Here is a 13487-nt window from a genome sequence, read left to right as displayed (position 1 = left end):
AAACAGCAAGTGGTAGTGCGACCGAAAGAGGTGCGTGACCAAACGTGAACACGAATCGGAAACAGTCACAGCCAAAACCAAAGTCACCGCTTCGAATCGCGTCCTTGACCAATCGTGAATCACGAATCAAGAATCACGAATGCTTCATTTACAAAGCCGCAAAGCGGCAAGAAGAAACGAGCAAATCGTGAATAGAGTGAGACAATCACGCCATCGACCCACGAGCACCTGCGACTGAGTCTCACCACTGTAGTCGTGAGTTGTGAGTTCCTCGTGACTTCTCGTGACTCGTGACGGTTGGTGAACTCACAGACTCTTGATTTTGATTTTGATTTTCTTTTCGACAGCCTCGGCTTCGTGCTTCTTGTGGAGAGAGAGACGAGAGAGAGAGAGAGAGAGAGAGAGAGAGAGAGATGGCTGTTGGGTTTTGATCGCCGACTTCCGAATCCTGATCCAAACTTATCAAGATCTACATGGAGAGCGAGCTGGCCTCTTTGGTACCATCCTTGCTGCTATCTTTGATGACACCCTGGATGCGCGGGGAAGAATCACGAATCAAGAAAAGTTGTCCAAGACTGTCACTGCTCGAATCGGAAGTGGTCATCGACATCCTAGGGCCTGGCCAAATACCGACAAGAATCGATAAAAAGCTGCGCACTGACGCGCTCTGGCAAGCTTTCTCCCGAGCCCTGATTGTCCGACTACCTCGATCGTCGACCACGCTCACCCCATCCTCTTTCCTTGTGCTGCTGCCAGGTGACTGCTCTGTCGATCAATGCCGCGCCCATCGGTACGCCTCTTAACGGCGCGTCTCCGGTGTTTGGCCCCCAGTGCTCCTGGGCATACCGGAAGTACGTCCGTTGCACCTGCGCCACCCCATCGCCGAGCGTCGCTTCACACTTGCGTTGCTGTATCATCGGCTTTGCCAGTCCACTCTCGACCCGAGTTCTCGTGCGTCGATGCCAACGAACGGCGTGGGCACAAGCTACAGCATCTGGCCGAAAAGGCAAAATCCGCACTGACGTCGTGTTCAACACGCTCTGCCTCGAACGCTTCTGCTGCTTCGTCGGTAGCGTTTCCTTGCGTCGACGCCAACGAGGCACGTCAAGACCGGTTGCGCGCACAGCTTTCGTCGTCACCGCAACTGTCACAGCAAGAGTCGTCGACACAGAACGAGGTGGACGAATCGGGTCCCGAACCATCATACACCAAAGTGGTTTCGGGGTATCAAGTCTACCACCATGCACATACGTTCAAGTTGGATTACGGAGGAGAATTGCCCGAGTTTGATCTGGCGTACGAAACGTGGGGCGAGCTGAATGCGGACAGATCGAATGCGATCCTGCTGCATACCGGCCTGTCGGCTTCGAGTCATGCGGCGTCGACCAAGAGCAACCCGGCCAAAGGCTGGTGGGAGGAGTTTGTGGGTCCGAACAAGCCGTTGGATACCAATCGTTTTTTTGTCATCTGCACCAACGTGCTGGGTGGATGTTATGGCTCGACTGGACCTTCCAGTGTGCATCCTTTGGACGAGAGTGGTGCAGCGTATGCGACGCGCTTCCCGATCCTGAGCGTGTTCGATATGGTGCGTGCGCAGTTCCTGCTACTCGACCATCTGCAGATTGATCAACTCTATGCAAGCGTAGGCTCGTCGATGGGAGGCATGCAGTCGATCGCAGCCGCTCACCTCGAACGCGATAGGGTGGCGCGCCTGATCTCGATCAGTGGATGTGCACGATCTGCGCCGGCGTCGATCGCGCTCCGTTATGCGCAACGGAGCGTGCTGATGAGCGATCCGAACTGGAACCGCGGCTTCTACTACGGTGACGGCCACCTACCGCCGCACACAGGAATGAAATTGGCTCGACAGATAGCCACCTTCACCTATCGATCCGGACCCGAGTGGGAGCAGCGTTTCGGTCGAGCGCGTCGAGTGGCTGCCCAGGCTCAACACGACGAAGAGATGGCTCCAGCGCTGTGTCCTGACTTTCTCATCGAAACCTACCTGGACCACCAGGGTGAACAGTTCTGCCTCAAGTACGACGCCAATTCGCTCATCTACATCTCCAAGGCGATGGATCTGTTCGATATGTCGGACCACGCTCTTGCCGACCTGCAACGAAGGCGCACGCGCGCGCACGGCGAGCAATACTCGAACAACCTCGCCATCGACACCAATGCTTCGCCCGCACCAAGACCCAGAAAACGTCAACACATCAGCACGCTCAGCTCGCCCGCCGCGCACGCTTACGTCCCCGCACTCGCTAGAGGCTTGGCCAGACTCTCGCACATCCCCACCCTCGTCATTGGCGTCCAGAGCGACATCCTCTTCCCCGTAGAACAGCAGAGAGAGATCGCAGAGTGTTTGAGGCTCAACGGCAACGATTCCGTCAGGTATTACGAGCTCGACGCTCCACATGGCCACGATAGCTTTTTGATCGATGTGCCCAATGTCGGCGGTGCGATTAGAGGGTTTCTCGAGTGAAATTTGCGCTAGCATATCGCCACGCAGCTCTTGCATTGTACAAACAACTATCCATGACACACGTAACATTTACACATTTGTTTTCATGTGAAAACGAGCCTGTTTCCGCCTTTGCTGATCGAACTCGTGATTGATGCGAATGGTTCAAGTGGACGATATGTTCGAGGTCGAAACAAATTTCTGACGATGATACACGAGCGGCTGTCTAGATGCATCTGTCGGCGTGAAGACATGGACGACACGAGCAATGTATAGTCGACTACTCCTGACTTGGATTGCGTCTGGGATTGGCTCCCCACCATCGGCATTTCTATATCGATCCAGGTCTATGCTTTCCACGACGGTACATGCCAGAGCACCCAATGAGCCATTGACCATTGGAACCGCTTCCCCATACAGGTGCACTTGCACCAACCCGGCTTGTCTCAACGGGTGATCCTGCTCGCCCTTTTGGATCGTTTCTGAGTAATCCAGCGGCGGTGTGCCTGGAACAGCATACGCAGCAGCCAAATCCGCCTGACTCCTCGACAGCACATTGACCACAAAATCCACCCCCTCTCCACCAGCTTGACTTCGACGCGAGACATGCGACGCCAGAGCATCGGCTAGCTTACTCGGCGTCTTCATCGAAAAACAAACCAGGTTCGGATCCAACGAGATCGATGTGAAGCTCGATAGTGTCGCTGCATGAAGCTGCCTTTGCGAGGATTTGGTAGGTGGGAGAAAGGTAGTAACCAGTGCGACAGGCTGTGCAGATTCGCGCATGAGCGAGCGTATTGACGTCGATATAACGTCTGACGTTTGGGGTTGTGGAGGAGAAGGTTTGGGTACAGAGCGCCAAGTACGGCAGCTCGAAAAGTGCCGGCGAGACCAAAGACGGCAAGTCGTCGTTTGAGGGCTGCGGTGTCGTACCGCGAATGGGATGGATGCTTCCAGCGTGACTTTGGAAGTTGAGGCCCTTGTGCTGGCTGCCATCGCCGCAGTCACACCTGGCAACATTCTGCTCCGCTGAGCGTCTATCGCGCCGAACGAGATTCGCCGTAGTGGTGTCCTGAACGAGCAATGCCAGATGTTTCGTGACCCGACCAACAACCCGTCTCGGAGGGATACGAAAAATTGGCCGACTTCCGTAAAATCTACCGCCGCAAGTCACAAGCACAAAGCCGCGAATGGATGAATCGTGGCGACAAGTCGTGAGTCGTGAGTTTGACGTGCAACGTGAGATGCGCCAAATTATTCATTTGTTAGACCCTGAAGTTACTCGAAATGAATTTTTACCCCACTTTCGAGTCGTGAGTTTTGGGTTGGGGGTGCGAAGGGCCTGTGCGTCGATTTAGCCACGCGACGGCCGGGTTTGCGATTCTATTCACGATTGAACTAAATCGTGAACAAAGCTTGGAAGCAATCACGAATCACGATGCTTTATCGTTCCAGTTGGCTTTGCGCTTATCGCCTCGCTCAACCTCTTCCTCAACCTCATATCCCTTGCCCACAAATTCCATCTTTCCGCGTGACGCTTAACTCTCACACGCATCCACGCCCCTCCAACCTCCCCACTCTTGTTCGAGATGCACCTGCTTCCACGCGAACGAGACAAGCTCTTACTCCACCATGCCGGCTCCCTAGCCCAAAAACGTTTGGCTAGGGGCGTTCGCTTGAACCAGACCGAAGCTACGGCGCTGATCGCTACGGTACTACAGGAACGTATTCGAGATGGCGAACATTCGGTCGCAGAGCTAATGCAGCATGGGAAAACTTTGCTTGGTCGATGTCATGTGCTGCCGGGTGTACCCGAGTTGCTGCACGAGGTCATGGTTGAAGGTACCTTTTCAGATGGTTCATTCTTGGTGACGGTGCATCAACCAGTGTGCACGGAAACAGGCGATATTCAGGCTGCTCTCTACTCGAGCTTTTATCCTGCTCCGGATGTAAGCGTGTTCTTGGCCCAGATGCAAGCAGAAACGAAGGCGTTGGTTGGCAAGGCAGCTGCCGAAGAAGTGTTGCCAGGAGCGTTGGTCACCAAGAGAGGAGCACAACCGATCCAGCTCTGCCCCAAACGCAAGCGGGTCGCAGTCAAAGTGACCAACACGGGCGATCGTCCCATTCAAGTTGGCTCGCACTATCCTTTCCTCGAAACCAACGCTGCTCTTTCTTTCCCACGAATGCTGGCCTTGGGCAAGCGACTCGACATTGCCGCAGGTACAGCCATCCGTTTCGAGCCAGGTGATTCGAAAACCGTCACGCTGGTCCAAGTTGGAGGTACCAAGATCCTTGCTGGTGGTAACAACCTCGCGGCGGGCCCTCTTGATGAATTTCTGGCTACTTCCGAATCTCAAGTTGCCCTCGTCAAGCGTATCGAAGCGGCCGGATTCGCTAACGAGCCGCTCCCAGACATGGAAGATGACTCGATCCCGGCGCCAGCGCCCTGTGAGCTGTCGCGTGATGCCTACGCCTCTCTGTACGGCCCCACCGTGGGCGACAAGGTAAGACTCGCAGACAGCCCACTCTGGCTCGAAGTCGAGAAGGATTTCACTGTCTATGGCGACGAGCTCAAGTTTGGAGGTGGCAAAGTGTTGCGTGATGGCATGGGTCAAGCATCGGGTCGTGCCGACAGTGCCGTGCTGGACATTGTTATCATCAACGCACTCATCGTCGATTGGTGGGGCATTGTCAAGGCGGATATCGGTATCAGGAACGGTCACATTGTGGCTATTGGCAAGGCGGGCAATCCGGCCATCATGGATGGCGTTGATCCCAACCTGGTCGTGGGTTCTTGTACCGAGGTAATTGCAGGCGAAAAGTTCATCGTGACAGCAGGAGCCATTGATGCACACGTGCACTACATCTGCCCAGATCTGCATGAGGAGGCACTCGCCACGGGCATCACCACCCTGATTGGCGGTGGAACAGGTCCTACAGCGGGATCGAGCGCAACGACGTGCACGCCAGGACAGGATCAGCTTCGCAACATGATGATCGCCACCGACAATGTTCCGCTCAACTTTGCCTTTACGGGTAAGGGCAATGACTCGGGTTTAGCCGGTTTGGAAGACCAGATCCGCGCTGGATGCGCCGGTATGAAGATCCACGAAGATTGGGGAGCGACGCCGGCTGTCATCGACGCATGCTTGACCGCCTGCGACAAGTACGACGTACAGTGCAACATCCATACCGACACGCTCAACGAATCGTGCTTCGTCGAAGGCACGCTTGCCGCTTTCAAGGGTCGAACCATTCATACGTACCACTCTGAGGGTGCCGGTGGAGGACACGCTCCAGACATCATCCGTGTTTGTGGAGAGACCAACGTGCTGCCATCTTCGACCAACCCGACGCGACCTTACGCAAAGAACACGCTCGACGAACATCTCGACATGCTGATGGTGTGCCATCATCTGTCAAAAGACATTGTCGAAGATGTGGCGTTTGCTGACTCAAGGATTCGCGCAGAGACGGTGGCTGCCGAGGACGTATTGCAGGACAGCGGTGCAATTTCTATGATCAGCTCCGACTCGCAGGCTATGGGCAGGATCGGTGAAGTGGTTTCGCGTACGTGGAGAACTGCTTCCAAGATGGCCAGTCTGGTCGGGCCGCTTCATGAACCAGGCTCTGATCCACAGACAAAGGGCGTGCCTCATCCGAGCGAGGCAGTATCGGACAACCTACGCATCAAGCGCTACGTGGCCAAATACACGATCAACCCTGCTCTTGTTCACGGCTGTTCGCATCTGATTGGCAGTATTGAACCCGGCAAACTGGCTGATCTTGTCTTCTACCTGCCCTCCAAATTTGGCATATGCCCTGAATTTGTGCTCAAGGGCGGGCAGGTAGCATGGGCACAGATGGGCGATGCCAACGCCTCCATCCCCACAGTGCAGCCTATCTACGGCAGACCGATGCACGGCTCAAACACCAATGCTGCATCGCACAACTCGGTGCTATTTGTTTCGCAGATCTCTGTCGATCAGGGTACCGTTAGGGGCTACGGAGTCAACAAGAGAATCGAGGGGGTCAAGGGGTGCAGGACGGTCAGCAAAAAGGATATGAAGCTGAACACCCACACACCTGATTTGAAGGTGGATCCAGAGACATACGAGGTCACGGACGGAGGTCGACTGTTGACCGTCCCTCCAGCTGACGAGTTGCCATTGACGCAGAGTCTGCACCTGTTCTAATCATAAGATGTTATAGTAGGTAGTCTTCAGGTGTTGCATTTGGTGGATGTGGCCGGTTGAGATGTGCTAGTTGGGGCCAGTCTGGGTGAAGCTGGCGCCGAGTCGGCACATTCGGCCGAATGCGCGGCTGCGCGGTTTGTCGGGCATATCGGACCAATACCGGTCTTCTGCCAATTCGTCCATCCTCCGGAGCTGGTGAAATTGTGTGAGCAGCTGGTCGGCAAAACTGGGATGTGCGGTTCGTATAACCACCTCAACAGTACCCTCAACTGAGCTGAATGATGCGGATGGTAATTGCCGGGGATGGATGTAGGAGACGGCCTCGGGCACTCGCTGTTCGAGTCGTGGCTTGAGATGTTGATTCAGGAAAGCTGTTGTGATTTGAGACGGCGAATCAAAAGGCGGCACTGCCAATGCAGCGCTGGCATCAGGAGTCGATTGAAGAGAGAGGAGCAAGATTGATCCTCGATACCACTTGTTGCATTCGGTTGCGCGTCCACTACCGTTATGGTTTTTAGAAAAGTCGGTTGTGTATTGCTTTTTGCGCTCGTCGTGGACGGCCCTGGCACCGATCGATGTACGATCGACATTTGATTGGACATCATCCTGGGTCGATGACTGTGTCTGTATCGCTTCCTTCACCAGCTCTTTGTATGTAGAGTACTGCTCTTTCATATCGACCCAATCGGCCCATGAGAGGCACCGTATGGGCTCAAATGGGTCGTGAATCAACTTGATTCGCTTGTGTTCTGCCTTGACAGCTGCTCTAGCGAAGAAGTCCCATGGATGTGTGCGGCAAAGATCCCTGACATGCTGCTCTGAATTCAAGAGAAAAAAAGCTCGACCAGACGTCCATTTGCCTTCCAAGATGGAAGCAGGCAAACTTGAATTGTGACTCGTCATGAGGTGTTGATCGACGATGCTCGGTTCGAGTACACTGACAATGATCCCAGAGTTCTGAAAGCCAGGATAATCGTGTGAATGACAACACATCGTCTGGTAAAGATATGCAGCCGCCTCTGACCTCGTTCGAACCCTGGGCGGAAGGGACTCGACGTACACTAGCAACGGCGCCAGCTGTAAGGACCAGACGGATGGACTGCTGAAGGTGGAGACGGAATCCTTGAAGCGGATGTAAGGCGGCAGCCACTCGAGCAAACACGCATGGCTGTGCACCACAAACCAATTGACTGCTGACCGTTGGGCAAGTAGCTGCAACGCGTCGTTCAGGAGACTGATGGATTTGCAGCGCGTAGCGAGTCGCGGAACCAGAACCAAGAGACGTGCCAGGTGGACAGTTGCAGGTTTGCGCGCTCTGAAAGGTGTGGTGTAGTAAAGAGACACCTCGTCTGGTTCGCGCAACGCTTCGGCGTTGACCAAAATGCTGCGATCTAGCTCGGCGATAGATTTTTTTTCCTCTTCCGATTGATTCAAGTCGCTGGCCGATGAATTTAGTGGGGACAGGCGCATGTAGAGAAAGTCGACGAGGCGATCGAGCTTGGCCGCCTCGGCTGTGGAACGTTGGGATTGGAGGGGAGAAACTGAAGACTGGCCGATGAACGTATTGTTCTGAAGGTCGATCAGAGTTGAGTCTTCCAAGGCCTGTGCCTTATTGTTCGAGCCAACGTCTGGGTCAACCTCGACGACATGGTCGGTGGACCCGTAGACAGCCGGTTGGGCTGTATTCTGGTGCGTGGTGCGACTAGCATTTGATCGTTTTTGCAGCTTGCGAGGCAAGAACATTGCGTTGTCAAACGACCTATGTTAGCCAAAAGACAATCCTGATGCTGAGAGATGGAGTGCAGGGTTGTCTGATAATCCCATGCTGAATGATACTGCTGGCAAGGAAAGCAGGCCAAGATGGTGGTGATGGTCAAGCAAGGCTGCGCAATCTGACGGCGTAGCCAATTCACAACTTTATGTGACAGGAAAGGTTCAAAAACGTGACAGACTCACGACTCTGTGACTAGCGACTTGCGAAATTCAGGCGCAGAAATTGAGCTTCATATTTTCTAACTCAATCGTGAATGCTCTGTGACAGTCACAAATCACGTCAGTCGTAAGTAACTCGCGCCTATGAAGATGACGCATGGCCCTGCTTTTCGTTGCGTTCACGATTGTACCCACCATCATCGCTAGCGGCCTTGAGGACCATCCTGTAAGCGCCAAAAGATGTCGACCTCCAAGATACCGCGCGGAGATTTTCTCAATCCCAGCCCACATCTTGCAAATGCTGCTGCTAACACTGTCGTGGACTCGCTGTTGTCCAGCGTGAAACAGGCGCGCAAACGCTTCGGTCTTCCAACCTTGCCAGACTACGAAATCGCAAGAAAAAACTTGCCATCCCTTCGGGATTCTCTGATGGGCGAATACACCGTCAAGCGCATCGTTGAAGCCAGGATTCGTCTCACTGTTCAAGCAAGCCTGGACACGCATTGTCTCACAGCTTTTCCTTACCATGAAGCACTTGGCAAAGCTTTTTATTACGATAGCTTGCTCGCCCAAGCAAAGCTTCACGATGATCTCCAAAGCGTCATTGACCGCTTCCCACTGATTGGTCTTGTTTTTAGCGTCAAAGACTGCGTTCATGTCAAAGGGCTTCCAACCACCCTGGGCTGCTCGTTGAGAGCTGGGCACGACGAAGCTGCTAATGCAGACATTGTTCAGCATATGCTGGATCGAGGTGCTATCCTGATCGCAAAGACCACAGCTCCGCAATTAATGATGTCCAACACGACACAGTCGCCGCTTTGGGGTACTACAAGAAGTCCTATTCGAACCACCAATGAAGTGTTTAATGAAAACGAGGATCGTCTAGATCAGGAGTTCCAGGTCGGCGGCAGTTCGGGCGGCGAAGCTTGCCTCGTCAAGCTGGGCGGCAGTCAGCTCGGTATTGGAACCGACATGGGGGGTTCTGTTCGTCAGCCCGCATGCCTGAACGAGCTTTACGGCTACAAGTTTGCATCACAGCTGGGCAAGATCAGGTGGAAGCTTCCCAAAGACTTTATGACTGGCTTGCCACACACGACAATTCCCGCTACGGCCTTAGGCTTCCTCGCTCGGGATTACACAACTCTGCAATATGTAGTCAAGGAGGTGTACAGGTCCAGTTGCTGGAATCGAAAGGGACTCACACAGGACGATAATGCCAATGAGAACTCTGAAAACCCGCAGCCTGGCGCACAAGGCTTGGTCGATACCCCACGCATCGTCTTTACGCCGCAGAAGAGTTCACCCCAAGTTCAAGCTCACATTAGCCACCTTGTCGATTCGCTATCCGCCGACGAGGCTCTCTGGCGACCGACCAAATGCGACGAGCTTGGTGACGTCGACGTCAAAGCGTGGGGCGAGGCATGGACTGAACACGCAAAGGAGCATGGCTTTGATGATGCGAGAGCTATGCTCAAAGATGATCCACTGATCAAGCGTACCCTGTTTGACGAGTCACGCCTGTCCACAAACACCGACAAAGCCGACAGGGCCAAATGGAAGGCTGACGCAAACAAGCTGCGTGAGCTTAAAGCCACTTTCCTTCGCCAGGCCGGGATCGCCACGGGCACGAAGAAGACCGACAAAGACGGCGAAGGCCAAGGAGAAGGAGATGTCCAATTCGAAAACGTCATCCTGATCACGCCCACCTACATTCTTGGCGGTCCGGTTCTTAACCGTTCGTTTGTCGAGCTGGACGATGCCGGCGAAAGTGAGGTGTGGTGTCAGATTTTCAATCTGCTCGACTGGCCCGCGATTTCGGTGACCATCCCGTTCTCGTACTCGGTCGACGAAGACGTCAAAAGGAAAAGTCCGCCCGAATGGGCCCGTCATTATACCGATTGCATCGAAGAGAATTACATCGACAGGATATCCGACGACAGCGGTGGCAAACGTCCACCCAGACTGAGCGTGCAGTTGGCCACCATTCCGGGCAATGAACTGGCGCTGCTCGACTACGTTGCACACATTGAAAGATATCTCAAACTCACCTGCGTGCGTGACAGTCGTATGCGCTCGCGCTCACAAAACATCGTCGAGGACGACGGACAGCCCAAGTGAAATCAAAACCATGCAGTTGGATGCAAAATGAGACTAGAATAGACACGAAAGCGGACGCGGACGAGAGGTGTTGCGTGGCTACGAGTGAGTGTTGAGACGATGTTGGTACAAAAGAAGACGAACGTTGCTAGAGAAGAGATGGGGGGACAAGAGACCATGTTGAATGCAATAGCTTAGGGGGACCGAGAGGGAGGAAGGGTATAGCGAGGGTTGAAGCCTCGTTGAAATATGTGTGAGAGAAAAGTGGTTGGAAGAGCGGGTTGGCTTAGTTTGCCTTTACAGAGGCCTGGAGGGCGGCGTGCTGGATGCGTCTGGGCTTGACGCGCTCGCCGTTGTAGCCGGTGACCTTTTGGCCGGCGATTTCTTCGACGTCGTGACCGTCTTGGGCTTTCTTGGCGTTTTGTTGGCCGTATGCCTTTACTCTGAGCCTCTCCCAATCGCCGGCGGTGGGGATGGGTTGGCCGTTGGCTTTGGCAGCGTCCCAGAAGCCTGCGCCTTCTCGTTGCTTTCGTTGAGCGTAGGCTTGTCTGACCACCTCGGACTGTTGTTCGAGTGGTTCCAGCGAGACGTCGTCGTTGAACAGAGCAAAGTAGAAGATGCCTAGACGTTCGTAGTGTGCCTGGTCGGAGGGCGGAGCTACGACGCGGTGAATGGTCTGCTTCAGGTAACCGCCCGAGATGAAATGCATAGCATCACCAAGGTTGATCACCAGAGCGTTGTCACGGTGTTTAACCAAACGCCACTTGTTATCAGGCATCAGCACCTCAAGGCTTGTGATCGGTTGTGACCAGAGGATCGAGACCGAGTTGAAGTCAGTGTGACCTTGCAGACGTACTCCGCCGAGTTTGTCGTCGTCCTGCTGATCCGGGGTGTGGTAGAGAGCATAACGGAGCAGATCCAAACCGCGCTTCTCGGGCTCTTTCGATAGGTTCCACAGGTAATCAGCGGGAAGCTTGAGCACCAATGACAGAACGCTCAGGATCTTCCTCAAGATCACCGCGTGATTGAAGCGAGCAAACTCTTGGATCTCCGGCAACAACTCCTGCAGGCTCTCGGGAAACAACCTGCGCCTAGCATCGGGCGCAAAACTCTGACTGCCAAAGTTGAGCTGTTCAATTCGATCCTTGACACCATTCAGCTTCCAATGTCCCTGCTCCTTGTATCCGACAAAAGAGCCTGTCCCGAGAATGTCGGCTTTGTACTTGGCCTTGTCCGCTTCCGAGACACCGTGGAAGGCGTATTGACCGATGGCGAATTGGCGCAGAACGTGTTCCCAGGAGAGACCGTGGTTTTCGGCGTAGATGAACCCGTCGCGAGAGAAGGCCTCGCCTACCGAACGGACGACGGATTCAGGCACGTCGGTGAAGTCGTCGCCCTGGATGAGCGAGAGGTCGAGCGTGGTAAGCGGTGCCCATTCAAGGTCGGTCTCGCGCGTGGGTTGGGGTGGAACCCATGGCTTGAGAGGAGGTGCGGTGGAAGACATTGTGGCTACCAAAATCTTGCTCGAGGAGAAAATGTAGAAGGGGGTTGACGATGGAAGCCAGAAGGGAGGTGGGAGGATAGCGACGAGCAAGCAAGCTTATAAAGTGTTCGCATCGAGTCAGAGCAAGAAGCAGAGACCAGGCGAGCGTGGTCGAGCATCCACGGACGGTCTGAGCATCGGTGTGAAACGGCGAGGCCTACTGACACAGTGACTCGGCAGAGGAGAGTCAACTGCTGTCAAAGCAAAGGCGATGCTGAAACGAGCGGCGTGGCATCGGCCAACGAATCCACCGAAATCGTCAACGCGCCGAGAGAGTGAGAATGACGAGCTGGCTGACGCTGGCTGTTGCTGAGCACACCATCTGATCTGATTGTGCAGGAAAGCCAGAGCCAACGCCTGGCCGGCAACGTCTGAAACCAAAGTGCACAACGCGCGCGCGAGTCGTGGATGACACCACTGCCGGACGCTGCTGATGCTCGGGCATCCATGTCGAGCATTACATGACACCATCTCGTGTCTGAATCGTAAAATTTCAGCGTCAAGTTAGAAGATCTCTCGTCTTGCCTTTTCAACATTAGCCTCTGAGTTGCTCTCATTTCTCCGCTTTCGCCCCTCGTACGCTCACCCTTGTTGACTCGAACTACATCTACTCTCCAACTTGAAAATACACAAAGGTCGCTTCGTCATGCTTGACAAAAGATGCCTCACAGGCGAACAGCCGAGTGGTCGCACATCGCTCTTTGCTCTTCGCTCGTCGCTCGTCGCTCGTCGTGCGTCGTACGTCGTGCGTCGTGCGTCTCGTATTTGTTCGTTTTTCTTCTGACGAGTGAGCGCAATCTGACGTGACAAGCACGCCATCCCCGTCAATCGTGAATCGTGAAATAGCGAATGCTAAATCTGAAAATCTCAAGTTCTCCTCCGCTCTTCACGCCTCGCACACGAGGCTCGTTTAGTCACGAGTCTTGTGTCACTCAAAGTTAGCCCGCAACGTGCCCCGCAAACCTTTTGTCCACGTTCCTTCTCAACCCAGTAACGCGTGAGTTCTGATCTTCCCCTCAACCAGTCCGACATCCCGATCCCGATTATGATCCCGATCTTCGTACCTATAACACCTGCGTCACTCAATACTTTCACACATATCAAAAAAATCCAACCACGCCACAACACAAGAAGAATCACGAATGTAACTCGAAACCCCTCACCCACTTGGACTAGAAAAAGAGAATGGATTCGTAACCCGGAGCACAAGAATGAGGTCGCACAAGACGTACATACATAGCTTTAGCGGAAACAC

At 54.1% G+C, this 13487-nt stretch overlaps 6 protein-coding genes across 6 annotated transcripts; 3 read left to right on the top strand and 3 right to left on the bottom strand.

Moving 5' to 3' along the window:
* Positions 1-775: 775 nt before the first annotated feature.
* Positions 776-2485, top strand: UMAG_06047 (uncharacterized protein; the record flags this gene model as incomplete). Its single annotated transcript, XM_011394109.1, has 1 exon — positions 776-2485. One exon carries the CDS (start codon positions 776-778, stop codon positions 2483-2485), a length of 1710 nt encoding a protein of 569 aa, XP_011392411.1.
* Positions 2486-2629: 144 nt separating this feature from the next.
* Positions 2630-3484, bottom strand: UMAG_06046 (uncharacterized protein; the record flags this gene model as incomplete). The annotated part of the gene is made up of 1 exon (XM_011394108.1): positions 2630-3484. The coding sequence occupies one exon, from the start codon at positions 3482-3484 to the stop codon at positions 2630-2632; it is 855 nt and encodes a 284-aa protein (XP_011392410.1).
* A 569-nt stretch (positions 3485-4053) lies between these two features.
* Positions 4054-6660, top strand: UMAG_06045 (putative urease; the record flags this gene model as incomplete). Its single annotated transcript, XM_011394107.1, has 1 exon — positions 4054-6660. One exon carries the CDS (start codon positions 4054-4056, stop codon positions 6658-6660), a length of 2607 nt encoding a protein of 868 aa, XP_011392409.1.
* Positions 6661-6726: 66 nt separating this feature from the next.
* On the bottom strand, positions 6727-8403 carry UMAG_11597 (uncharacterized protein; the record flags this gene model as incomplete). The annotated part of the gene is made up of 1 exon (XM_011394203.1): positions 6727-8403. One exon carries the CDS (start codon positions 8401-8403, stop codon positions 6727-6729), a length of 1677 nt encoding a protein of 558 aa, XP_011392505.1.
* A 429-nt stretch (positions 8404-8832) lies between these two features.
* On the top strand, positions 8833-10710 carry UMAG_06043 (uncharacterized protein; the record flags this gene model as incomplete). Its single annotated transcript, XM_011394106.1, has 1 exon — positions 8833-10710. One exon carries the CDS (start codon positions 8833-8835, stop codon positions 10708-10710), a length of 1878 nt encoding a protein of 625 aa, XP_011392408.1.
* A 265-nt stretch (positions 10711-10975) lies between these two features.
* Positions 10976-12193, bottom strand: UMAG_06042 (uncharacterized protein; the record flags this gene model as incomplete). Its single annotated transcript, XM_011394105.1, has 1 exon — positions 10976-12193. One exon carries the CDS (start codon positions 12191-12193, stop codon positions 10976-10978), a length of 1218 nt encoding a protein of 405 aa, XP_011392407.1.
* Positions 12194-13487: the final 1294 nt, after the last annotated feature.

This window comes from Mycosarcoma maydis, chromosome 21 (assembly GCF_000328475.2).
Source record: "Mycosarcoma maydis chromosome 21, whole genome shotgun sequence".
NCBI lineage: Eukaryota > Fungi > Basidiomycota > Ustilaginomycetes > Ustilaginales > Mycosarcoma > Mycosarcoma maydis.
The sequence above is the reverse complement of the archived record's forward strand: the minus strand, read 5'-3'. Positions and strand labels throughout refer to the sequence as shown.